The 13,048-nt window shown below is 38.7% G+C and overlaps 2 protein-coding genes across 5 annotated transcripts in view; one reads left to right on the forward strand and one right to left on the reverse strand.

Moving 5' to 3' along the window:
* GFM2 (GTP dependent ribosome recycling factor mitochondrial 2) overlaps window positions 1-10,957 on the forward strand; it is a 27,485-nt gene extending 16,528 nt beyond the window's left edge. For all 4 annotated transcript variants that reach the window (XM_081318733.1, XM_081318734.1, XM_081318735.1 and 1 more), the window contains 11 exons: window positions 509-589; window positions 2,874-3,022; window positions 3,482-3,622; window positions 3,723-3,822; window positions 4,299-4,488; window positions 5,365-5,441; window positions 6,181-6,319; window positions 6,439-6,624; window positions 6,979-7,094; window positions 7,494-7,676; window positions 10,584-10,957. In XM_081318733.1, the coding sequence (XP_081174859.1) occupies window positions 509-589; window positions 2,874-3,022; window positions 3,482-3,622; window positions 3,723-3,822; window positions 4,299-4,488; window positions 5,365-5,441; window positions 6,181-6,319; window positions 6,439-6,624; window positions 6,979-7,094; window positions 7,494-7,676; window positions 10,584-10,712 (1,491 nt within the window). In that variant the 3' untranslated portion in view covers window positions 10,713-10,957. The remainder of the gene's footprint in view (window positions 1-508; window positions 590-2,873; window positions 3,023-3,481; window positions 3,623-3,722; window positions 3,823-4,298; window positions 4,489-5,364; window positions 5,442-6,180; window positions 6,320-6,438; window positions 6,625-6,978; window positions 7,095-7,493; window positions 7,677-10,583) is intronic.
* HEXB (hexosaminidase subunit beta) overlaps window positions 10,932-13,048 on the reverse strand; it is a 25,139-nt gene continuing 23,022 nt past the window's right edge. The window contains exons 13-14 of the mRNA XM_081318737.1: window positions 12,241-12,345; window positions 10,932-11,154 (exon numbers count right to left, since the gene is read on the reverse strand). Coding sequence (XP_081174863.1) covers window positions 11,097-11,154; window positions 12,241-12,345 — 163 coding nt within the window. The 3' untranslated portion in view covers window positions 10,932-11,096. The remainder of the gene's footprint in view (window positions 11,155-12,240; window positions 12,346-13,048) is intronic.

Genomic DNA, 13,048 nt, shown 5'->3' on the forward strand with positions numbered 1-13,048 from the left:
AAGAAGAGCAGACTGCTTCAACCCCTGACATTCCCAGGTCTCATGGCTTTGTCCTGGAAGCCCGTACCATTTTTGAAAGGCCGCAATGAATCCCACCTTTTTCGTTTTCATCCGTTTTAGCTCACATCAAACTAAGACAATGATGCTGTTTGGTGATGTCTCCACTGAAAAATTCCCCCTGCCCCCTTGTGAAATATCCTAAGATACGTTACTATTTTGGTCATTTTATTTATTTTATTTGAATCAATTTTGGGTGCTATGGGCACCTTTGAGGCATATAATATATCCCATGTCTCTTTAGGTGCCATGATGCTGACCTCTTGGTGTAAGAGATTTGTAACTGTAAGCTTAAGTAAGGAAGATACTTTTAGGCTAGCAGTTATGGGAATTCATATTTTCACATTGTTAAATTACATGACCTTTATTTCTTAATTTCATTAACAAGCAAGCAGATCTAAGATAAATAATGTGAAATGTTAATCATTTGGAAATGCATTATCTTTTAAAGGTTGCAGACCTGGATGATGAATTTGCTGAATTGGTCCTTGGAAAATTCAGTGAGAGTTTTGATTCATTACCAGCTGATGAGGTCTGTGCCTTGACTCATTCATCATGTAAACTGGATTTTATATATGAAAATATCCGTGTTGAAAAAAAAAAGCCACTAGAGTTTGGTCAATAGAGTTGGTCATTGCTCACAGTTAATAACCTGAGGGTAGACAAAATAAAATGCTTTCTTTGCATAAAAATGCTCAAGTTTGTGGTAACCAAATGTAGTCATAATGATTAGTGAGAAATAATAGGGAATTGAACCAGATTGGATTGCAGGATGTGCTCCGTGAGCTGCACTGGCTTCTGGTTGCCTTCCGAGTGAAATTCAAGGTGCTAACAATGACATACAAAGCCCTACATGGCATGGGTCCGGACTACCTACGGGAGCACCTTCTGCCAACGTCAACACCCCTCCGTCCTGTGCGCTCCCACAGAGAGGGCCTCCTCAGGGTGCCACCGCTCAAAGAATGTCGGCTGGTGGCCCCCAGGGGGAGGGCATTCTCAGTGGGTGCGCCAACCCTCTGGAACTGCTTGCCTACCGAAATCCGGATGGCCCCCGACCTCCGCACCTTCCGGCGCGAATTAAAAACTTACCTGTTCCAGCAGTCCGGCCTGGCCTGATTGCTCTTGGGGTCTCAGTTGTTATTACTACTGTTTTTGACTATTGTTCAACTGTATACCTACCTTACTCTGTACACCGCCCCGAGTCCCTCGGGAGAAGGGCGGTATATAAAAACAAACAAATAAATAAATAAATAAATAAATAAAAGGAAATCTAAGTTGGATTTTCAGTGTCAATTAACTGCTTAAGCCACCTTTCTGGATCAAATCCTCTGAAGTGGGTATTAAGCTAGCTGAGGAATGAAATGTTAATATTTGAGAATTATTACAAAAGATAAAATATACTACCCACTCTGCTTTCAAATTGACAAGTTATTGTCAGTATTTCAGTCTTGTTAAAAAATCAGATTGAAACAACACAAAATGGTTCACAGAAAGTTTGGATTTGCAATATGTCAAAGAGCCCATGACGTTTGAACATAAGGAGAGATTTGCAAGTGGTTTGAGTGCTTGTTGGAGGAGTGGTGCAAAGCTTAACTACTGGTCAATTATTTCAAGGCATGCAAACATCCTTAAAGCAGCAAGTTAGAAGTATAATAGTGTAAAGCAGGGGTCCCCAACCCCAGGTCTGTGGACCAGTAACGGGCTGCGGCATGCAAGCAACCTGTCCGCACAAACAAAGCCCCATCGGCAGGATGCAGGCAGCACACAAAACCATGCACTCTCCAGTCTGTGGAAAAACCTCTCTCCAAGGAACTGGTCCCTGGTGCCCAAAAGTTTGGCGACCTCTGGTGTAAAGTGTGTGTGACATTAGATATACAGCACTTCTAGCTGAATTCATTAAAAAAGAGGTTTTTTTCCTTCAACTTGAATAATTATGTGGTGGCCTTCGTTGTAAAATGTATTTGCTGTTATCCTCCTGGGTTATTTTTCACATTTCATGAACTGATGGATGGTTTGCTTCTTCATGCACAAGGGGGAGATTTGGAAGGAGAGGTGCAGTGACTCCACATATCTGAATGTGGAAGAGGATATTTGTGAGTTTAATGTCACTTTCCACACAAGTTAGTTCTGAATATCTGAATAAAGAAGCCAATTTTGTAATTTTGTTGCTGACTTGTTTAAAAATGATCAGAGTCACTTTTAAATCGTCATCTTCACTTCTTACGTAACAAACAACCCACCAGAGAAGAGAGGACTGCATTGTGCTACTGGTTTTTGGCTCAGATTTGTTCATGTTGTCTCAGTGGCTAGCAAACTGAGCCATTCATTTCCTAGTAGCTGATACTACAATCCAGCTGATAGCTTGAGAAGAAATTAGTCTAGGACAGGGGTAGGCAACCTCGGCTCTTTTATGACTCATGGACTTCAACTCCCAGAATTCCTGAGTCAGCTGTGCTGACTCAGGAATTCTGGGAGTTGTAGTCCATGAGTCATAAAAGAGCCGAGGTTGCCTACCCCTGGTCTAGGAGAAGTGTTCAGTGACTAATAAATACCATATAATTATATCAATCTGTTTTAAGTGCCCATGAACATAACAGATATAAAACTGAAATAATAACAAACAATAATGCCAAGCAATAACCAATTAGTATAACTAAGAAGTGGAATAGGCAGATACCCACCTGCAATTGCACCTACTTTGATTTGTTGTTAATTTTTTTGAGTCCGTCAGTGTAGCCAGCCATATATTTTTCATATTGTGTTGAATTTTAAGTATGCATTTGTTTTAAAAAAAACCTTTTTTGTGTTTTCTGTAGCTACAGGCTGCAATACGAAGAGTAACCCTGGCTCAAAAAGCAGTGCCTGTGTTTTGCGGAAGTGCATTGAAAAATAAGGGTGTTCAGCCCTTGTTGGATGCGATCACCAAGTATTTGCCTGCACCAGATGAACGCAGCTATGATTTCTTGTGAGTATGAAGACGTAATGTCATTTGATCAAAAATAAGCAAAATTGGTATGGCAAAGAAATTTAATATTTTAATGGAGGGGGCAACTAAACTGAATTTTTGAGAATCAGGAATATGGAAGATGTGCACAGGTGAGATGCTACAAACGCAGTGTATTGTTATTCTGTTAGAGGCAGCACACAGCTAAGGATTCCAGGAAGCCCAATCTATAGAAAGATAAATCATGTCTTTAGGCCCTCCCTCCACTTAGCATTTCAGTGTGATTAGGGAAATACAAATAATATGTCTTCAATTCCTGTAAAACCTTGAAAGCACCATAATTACTGATAATTGAGGGGTTTTACAGGAATTGAAAATCATGACCTGAAAAAATTACTTAGCATTTAGCAACAGATCCTAGGATGATTAGGTGGGCTGGCTGGTTTATTTATTGACTTACTTGATTTATTTATTTTCCAGGCCATGGTATAAAGATGATCTATGTGCTCTGGCATTTAAAGTTCTTCATGACAAACAGCGTGGACCATTGGTTTTTTTGCGCATTTACTCTGGCACAATGAAGCCTCAATCAGCAGTTTATAATATTAACAAAAATTGCACGTGAGTTAAAAGAATGGGTTGGTGGTGAGAAAAGGCAGATGAGCTTAAATAAGTGGGTATCTCTGGGTGACTAAAGCCTAACCAGAGCCAACCATTGCAGAGAGAGAATGAGTCGCCTGCTCCTGCCTTTTGCTGATCAGCAAATAGAAATCACTTCTCTATCCGCTGGCAACATTGCCCTGACTGTGGGGTTGAAACAGGTAAAAAAAAACAACCTATGATCTTTCAAACTTGGTATTTTGTCAAAAGGAAAAAGCTACATCAGGATTAGTTTATGGAATCAAAACCATTTTGCTGATTTAATGAATAAACTTGTCTACTCAAAAATTTCCTGAATGTGGTGCCCTTCAAATGCATAGAGACTGTAGCTCCCAAATTCTCAGCCATAGGCATTTAATGGCTTATGTGCTTTCAGGCTATGGAAAATGTCTACTCATACATGGAATAGCATTTGACATTTTTCTAGAGCAAAATAATATGTGGAAATCTTCACAAAAGTTTTGTTCCATTTTTAAAAAGTGCTGCTGGCAGTGCAAATCAAAGGATTAGATGGCCTTGTCTTTTAGCTGGGAAAAACAAATGTTGGATAGGCAGTTAACATTCAGTGCTTTTTAATGAGAAACACACCAATGATGTGCTGGCAATTCACTATGCATTGTTGTTTGGCTTGCATTAGAGCGCCACTGGTGACACCGTTGTTTCTTCAAAAGCATCTGCAGTGGCTGCAGCACGTCGAGCTGGAAGAAATGTGGCATCGGTGCATGGTCAAGCTAAAGAAGTACAGAACCTCCTGTTAGCTGGCATTGAGGTTCCAGAGCCAGTCTTCTTTTGTACAATAGAGCCACCTTCCATGGCCAAACAACCAGGTGCAACTCAGATTCTGAAATATGAGAGCTATGCTTGTAATCTTTGCATGGCCCTAAAGAAATGGGATTATGTGTTGTTTATTAGTAGGCGCAGAAATATATTACAGATGAACAGTATTCTTATCTAGACCATGTCTCCAGTTGTTAGATGATTTGAGAGTGTATGCAATCCTGTTATAGTTCTCTAGTAGAGAAGGTAAAGTCATTAATTCAGATTACTTGAAGTGATCATAGTCAGCAACTGAATGCTGGTTGAAAGACTTTGGAACGAGGAAGATTTGCTGCAGCTTTTGAAGATCAGAAGTGCAAGAGTCCCTTATTTTTTTACTGATGAACAAGAAAAGGGGTCAAGGAGAAAAAAAATCTTACATGCTGTTTTATAAGTGATGATTGACAGAACAGCTTTATGGTCTTTAAAAAGAGAAGAAAAAGGGAAAAAAGAATGGAAGAGATAAACCTAATGTAGCTTTTTCTCCCTGACTTGCTTTTCAGTCTCCTAAATTTCGAAACATTGTCTTTCCTTCCATGAAGATTTTGGCCTGCAGTTTGGAAATCAGAATATTTTAAAATTATAGAATTAAGATTATTAATTATTGGTTTGGCAAGGAAGCCCCAGTCTAGTATGCTGCTACATTAACTTTGGAAGAGTTGAATAACGTATTGGTAATATCACATCTTTTCTCGAGAGCTGTCTCTTCTTACTGCTGTTATTCTCCGCGAGGGTACAAGAGTCAATTTCACTACAGCACTGTAGAACTGCATGCCAGGATTCCCCACCAGGGACTCTTGTTGAGTCCCTGGGCAACTGTGGTACAGAAGAAGAAAAGGACCACAGTTGTGTTCTCTGTACCTATTATAATCAATTATTTGCTCCAGATCTGGATCAAGCATTGATTTGTCTGCAGCGTGAGGATCCAAGTCTGAAAGTTAAGATCGATGCTAATACGGGACAGGTAAGCTTTACAAAGTTTATTATTATTATTATTATTAAACTTTGGTGCTCTTAAGATGATGAAGGATGAACCCCATGTAGGCCCCCCTCTCCTTTTTTATGGTCCTCCTCCTCCTTTCAGATGACATTGCTGAAATCAATGGAATAACTTGGAAAGTTTTGCTAAATACAAAGCATCTTTTCTATTGTATGCTGCCCAGAGTCATTTAGGTGAGATGGACAATGTAGAAGTGTGATTGATTGATTGATTGATTGATTGATTGAACAAACCAGTACGATCACTTTCTGCTCTTTTTCTGTATCTATTTTATACCCCACCCATCATCATCCCAAAATAGAGCCTAGAGCCTCTAGTGACATCACCACGTAACATTTACATTTCCTGTAGCCTTTGGAGGGAGCAAAAGTTTCAACTATAGCTGCAGTTTGCCTGCCTATTCTAACATTTATGATTCATTGTTTATGCTGATATCCATATTGGCATATGCAACTGGATTGGAAGAAGGAGGTTGGTTCCCAGCTTGCCTTACCATTGCAGCTGTAATTATTCCCAGCAAATCTGTATGCAAGAAAGAACTCTTTGAAAATGGGTAGAGACTGTTTTGCTCAAAATCACTGCCAAAGCATTTTGCTGTCTGTATTACACTCCTCTCTTGTCTGCCTGGCTTTAAAATCACTTTGAAAAATGAACAGCATGCTCCAGGCTTTGCTGATACTATTTTTATAAATATTTTTGCTAGACAATTCTTTGTGGCATGGGAGAACTACACATTGACATCATTCATGACCGAATCAAACGTGAATACAAACTGGAGACTTACCTTGGACCTCTTCAGGTTGCTTATCGAGAAACAATCCAAAACTCAGTTGAAGCTGCAGGTACATTAAATGTCATAGACCTGGAAAGGAAAGACTTATTAAATCTGATGGCTAATTAATGTTATGCTAAATTGATTATTTGAACTTTGTGTTTTATATATTACTCGATTTTATTACAGATACACTGGACAGAACAGTAGGAGAAAAGCGACATCAAGTGACGGTTGAGTTGAGAATAAAGCCATGGGAGGGAGAGATGCCAGCAATAGCACCAGTCATTGAGTATGCTGAAAGTATCAGTGACTTACTTCATCCTGACCTTCGTGAAGCTGTAGAAAATGGAATTTCAACCTCCTACCTTCAAGGTAAGAGTTATTTCAGCAAATGTTTTGAAGGTACTATATTTGAATTGTTTGAAGAAATTGAGATTTTGTTGTTGTTAAGTGTGCCTATAAAGAGCAAGGCTGTCAGACAGAAATTTGCACCTGTCCTCTGTTCCCTTTTTTAACTGAAGATGCAAATAAATGAAACTGCTAGAGAGAACAGTTGCAGCTTTTCTCTGTTTTTATTAGTAAAGTGGCCCTGAGGTGTTTAGTCTGCAGTCTGCAAAATATCTTTTGAAAAGAAACATGATGATGCCATCTGAACAGGTTAAATTGTCATCTGCATGGTTGATTCAATGTAAAATTTTAATGTGTTACTGATATTTCATGTTGTAGGACCACTTCTGGGATACCCAGTTCAAGATGTAGCAGTCACTGTCCGGTCAGTAGCTACAAGTGCTGATACATCACTAACTATGGTTTCTGCATGTGCTTCTCGTTGCCTGCAAAAGGTATGAATCAAATAATCTTATCCAGACCAAGTAGTAAATTTTTTGACCTTCTGAAGTTCTCTTTGAATTGGCATCATAACAAAGCTGTTGATGATATTTGTTTTCCTATATTCAGAAATGGTGAGACTGGGATCATGATGATGAAGATGCATATTTTCTGTTTGAAGTTGCTGCTTTAAATCAAAATATTTTGTAAGCTGCATTGGGAATACTTCCTTTAGAAAATGGCATTTCATTAATAATGTTTTTACTTCTGTTATCGTTCATAATTTGTTGATATGAAATATTATTTTATGTATAGCCTTCATTTCAGGCTGATTTTCTGATGCAAATTGGTACAGCATTAAGCAGATTGATGTTGAAGATTTGTCTTAGGAAAATTGTAATTTTATTTCTTAGGCTTTAAAGAACGCTGATAAACAAGTCCTGGAGCCTGTCATGAACTTGGAAGTGACCGTGCCTGGAAACTATGTTGGTGTAGTACTTGCAGATCTTGCACAGAGGAGAGGCAACATAAAAGACATTCAAGGTCGCCTAGACAACCAAGTTGTGATTGCAGCTGTCCCCCTAGCAGAAATGATGGTATGTGTGAAAGTGGCAGGAAACTAAGGTTGCATTTTGTGGATTGTGAACACTGGGGAGTACAGGTAGTCCTTGACTTACGGCCACCATTGATCCCAAAACTTATGTTGCTGAGTGAGTTTGCTCCATTTTATGATCTTTCTTGCCATAGTTGTTAAATGAATCATTGCAGTTCTTAAATTAGTAACACAGTTGTAAAGTGAATCTGGCTTCAGAAGGTTACAAAAGGTGATCATCACATGATCCTGGGGCACTGCAGTGGTCATAAATATGAACCAGTTGCCAAGCATCTGAATTTTGATCATGGGGGTGTTGCAATGAATAAGTGAAAAACTGTCATAAGTCACTTCTTTCAGTGCCATTGTAAGTTTGAGCAGTCACTGAACTGCTGTAAGTTGAGGACTACCTGTACTTTATAGCAGGGGTCCCCAACCTCTGGTCTGTGGACCAGAGGTTCGCGGCATACCAGAAACCGGTCTGTGGAAACAAGTGAAGCCCCATCCACAGGATGCAGGCAGCATGCAAAACCACGACCTCTCCAGTCTGCGAAAAAACTTCTCTCCTCGGAACCAGTCCCTGGTTCCCTAAAGGTTGGGGACCTTTGCTTTACAACTGAGTACAGATGGCAACATGTCTTGGTGCCTGGAGGTTGTGGGGGTTTGGATGATGACAAGAGGCTTCAGCTCCGCTCAACCAGGGCAAGACTGAGTGGCTTTGGGTTGGGGGCTACTGGATCTGTGAATTTACTACCTTTAGTTCTGGATAGGCTGGCACTGTCCCAGACTGACCTGGTGTGCAGTCTGGGGGTCTTTCTAGGGGGTCATGACTGCTGCTCGATGAGCAGGGGGTGGTCATGTCTTGGAGGATCTTTGCACAACTTTGAATTGTGTGCCAGTTGCACCTGTTCCTAGATCAGAAGGCCCTGTGCTCAATTACTCAATTATCCTGACCATCTCCTGTATGGATTACTATAACACACTGTGTCTGGGACTGCCCTTGAAGAGCATCCAGAAACTTCAGCTGGTACAAAATGTGGTGGTGTAGGGAGTTATTTGCACAACTAGATTAGGACCTGTTACATTTCTGCTCTGTGAGTTGCATAGGTTAACAGTTTGCTTCTGGGTTCACTTTAAAGGGCTAGTAAGGTTTCATAAAGCCCTACACAGCATGGGGCCAGATTATTTGAGGGACTGTCTTTCCCAATTACATTTACCTGTCCCACATATTTCTAATGTGATTTTTGTTGTTTTTGGTTATTTTGCTGGATTCTTTCATGTTTTTAACTATGTATGCCGCTCAGAGATACATGAAACGAGTGGCTATATAATTAGATATCATTTTGGGTTCGAAGAATACATGCTGTTGTGCAGTTCATCTGTGAACATGGAGGGGGCTCTGCAGACCCAGTCTAGAAATGCAGAGTCTAGCACAATGGGGGGGGGTATTGGAAGTTTATTGTTACAGTATCTGTCAGTATTGATCTGTGATGCCATTCACTGTTTTTCTTAAGTTTTTTTGGCAGTGCCTATCTTCAAAACTAGTGTAGGCTTTGTAGCACAGGGCTTGCCAGCAGATTCTGGCAGCACCACAGCCTCTAGTTTCCTTGGCTGGATGTCACAGTTGCGTAAATACAGCAGTATTCCCTTTGCAGCCTCTTTTTAGTGCTTGTGTAGATGCCCTCAAGGTCTCTTTCCCATTTTCATTTCACCATGGAGCAACTGGCGAGGTATGTGGTGGTCATACATTCTGATATATAAATTTACCAAGTAAATAAGAATATTTTTATTTTGAAATAGTAAATGCTAGATCCCAAAGTCAGAACAAAGCACTCTTCTTTTGCTCCAGCCTCAAAACAGAACTTGGCTGTTTTGAGCATCATCATTCCAGTCTTAAGAAACCACCACAGGTCAGGCCATTTCAGCTTCAAAGGAAGCTTTTTATTTAAGTCCTTTATAGGAATGAAATTTTAAGCTCATTCCATGTATTTATATAGGGACGCGGTGGCTCAGTGGGTTAGGACGCTGAGCTTGTCTATCAGAAGGTCGGCAGTTTGGCGGGTCGAATCCCGAGTGCCGCGTAACAGAGTGAGCGCCTGTTACTCGTCCCAGCTTCTGCCAACCTAGCAGTTCGAAAGCACGTAAAAATGCAAGTAGAAAAATAGGGACTGCTACAGTGGGAAGGTAACAGCGTTCCATGCGCCTTTGGCGTCTAGTCATGCCAGCCACATGACCACGGAGACATCCTCGGACAAGCACTGGCTCTTCGGCTTTGAAACAGAGATGAGCACCGGCCCCTAGAGTCGGAAACGACTAGCACGCATGTGCAGGGGAACCTTTACCTTTACCTTATGTATTTATTATCTGAACATTTTGAGGAGCTGGTGGAAGCTTCTCTACCGTAAATGTTTAAAAGAGCGGTTCTACTTTATAGTGATTCCTGAATGGAAAGATAAATGTCAGCAGGGTTTTTTAATGGAAGAACTTTACCTAGAACAGTTTGTCTCAGATTAAATTCATCTAGGCAGGCATCCTTCTTGGGCTTTATAGCTCACTTACTAGAGCATTATACAATCTGGCCCATCTTCTGTGCTTTCATATCAAATAGTTCAGTCACCACTGTCTTCTCTCTAGTTGGCTAACAATATTGAGTCTGATAAAAATCTCCAAGAAAATATAATTAAATCGCACATCCCTTAGTATATAAAGCAGCCTCATTTCATACCAATTTCAATTGCAGAAGCATTTTGTGAAAAAAATTGTAGCCTCACAATTAACAAATTGAAACTTGAAATTGCATACAAAATATACTGTATTGTGCTACTGAATCACAGCTTTTCTAGCAATAAAGTATTTCAATTGTATGTAAAATTTATTCTTCTGTCTTTGAAATAGTTTCATTTTTTTCCAGGGTTACTCAACAGTTTTACGTTCTTTGACATCTGGGACTGCTACATTTACGCTGGAATTGGCAAATTACCGCCCAATGAGCCTGTATGAGCAAAATGCTTTGCTTAATAAAAGGACTGGTTTGGCATGATGTCATGGAGGGCCATGGATTTGTTTTAATCCTTTGTTAGGAAGCAGTTTATGTTGGATTTACAATGATCAAAGTATATATTGCTGCTGCAGCAGCCTATTTATACATCAGTAGAAACTATAACATAAACTATAATTCATCTTCGGAAAAATTGATGTTTTGTGACTACAATCAGTTATTCCACTGAAAAACTACAACTGCCTTTTCCCGAACTGTTATTTTATTAAATACAAAATATGCACTAGTATAGTTCTGATCCGAGTGGTTATGTAGTAGGATTTGTAGAATTTTGCTGTTGTACATCTCTCTTTTCCTATATAATTCACACTGATACATATGTCTCACATTAAAATAAAGAATAGGCACTTTTGCTACGATCCCTGATCAGAAGAAGTCATGACTGCAGTGTCCAACAAACAAAGGCTGTGCTGCAATTCCACGCCTGTGGAGAAGAGAGAAAGGGTTTCTGAAGATTAATCTGGCCAATAAGTACTGTAAAAGGGAAGTTTATGTTCTTGTACAACCATTTAAAGAGCTAAGAAAGCAATTGTTCCCAGACTAAAATCTGTCTTTTAACATTAAAAAAAAGAAGTCTTTTATCATTTATGTAACTTCAATTTCATGGCAGGATCTAATATTACTTTTTTGTTTTAAAAAAAGGGAACTTAGCTGACAAGGACAAGTAAAAAAGAAGTGCATAGATGTGCTTGCATTATTTTATACCAAACACTTCTGAGCCATTCATGATTAAGTTAAAAAGCATGAAATATTGGACAAATTCTTCAAATGATGAAATCACGATTAAAATAAAATAAATTTTTCCAGCATTAAGAAAAAAAATTACATGGTCAGAAAAATATAATTCAGTTTCTATCCTACCTTTCTGCTTAAACACTTAAAGTAGCATATCTCAATTAATACAAAATATAAAATATGTAAAATACAAACAAATTAGAAGCTTGGTGAAAGTTAATTTGCTTATGCCCTTTTCCTATATAGTGGGAGAATATTAATCTTACATATATGTCTGTTGTGAAGTTGTGAAATTTATCCGCTCATTTAATTACACTCTTGTACTTCCACAGATCTAACTAATGCAAAGAATGAAAATATGCATTTAAAGCTCCATAGATTATTTTCTCAGGAAAATGTAAATATCAAGTTACACCTGTCTGAACCTGGCATTTAAAAGATATTTAAGCCAAAGGCGTGTGTGCGACCATAGCAAATCCTGAATTTGGCTGAATTAAATTTAACATAGTGTAACAATTAAATGTAAGTGACATGATTACTTCATGTACATTTATACGTTCCCATATCCTTGCAAATCTTGTGAAGATTTATGGAGCCATATCCAGCCTTCAAGCTACCTACATTATGCTAAAATCTTTTTCCTCATATAAAGCTCATATAAAGAAGAGAGACTGCTTCAGTACACTCATTTAGTAACAGAAGAGAAACAATAAATTTATAAGGAGCTCTGATGACACTCTACTTCTTTATTAAACTATAAATATCTGTATCTTACCTAAGCATGCGACAACGATGTTGAGTAAGTCTTTTAGAAGCATCTGAAATATCGGTTACATTTTCACTGCTCCAAAGTCTCTCACCAACAGCACTTGCCCGTGGCCTGGAATTATAAAGCCGATGCAATTTTATTTAAATAATTTTTTAAAATCAAATGGTTAGTATTGATTTAAAAATAATAGGACTGTACCTGCAACATTAAAAAGCTTTTTACCCACTCGTTCTCAAAATGGAACTTGTATCTTTCGTTTAGCCATACTGAATTACAGGATTTCAGCATTATAAAAAATGTCACACTGGCTTATGGGTTCAATGTTACTTTTTCAAAATATAGTCAGACTAGCACGGATATTTCTGCATATGAATGGAAATGTGCCTTAAACATGCCTTTTATACAAGTCAGATTTAAATTAGGAAAGTATGCATTGGTAGAAAAAAAGTTTTAGATTCTGCATATAGATTGTATTACGAGTGTGCAAAACATAGAAAACATTTAAATCAAATCGGGCTTAAATGTTCCCCAGTGATAGAATGGTACCATGAAGCTGACTGAATATTGTGGAACCTGGTTGATGCTAGAGAATACTAGATTCAGCAAGCAATGCATAAACTGCCCATAACTATATGTCTTTTTGTATAAAAGAAGTTACGCATATTTGCCTCTGATTCTGTAAATGTCTCCCATCTGTAAAGGCAGTTTCTTATATTGAGCTCATTAGTGCTTCCTGTAAGGGTAAATACAGGTAATCCTTGACTTATGACCAGAATTTATGTTGCTAAACAAGACAGTTGTTACGATCTTTTTT

Source organism: Vipera berus (assembly GCF_964194415.1).
Source record: "Vipera berus genome assembly, chromosome: 2".
Lineage (NCBI taxonomy): Eukaryota > Metazoa > Chordata > Lepidosauria > Squamata > Viperidae > Vipera > Vipera berus.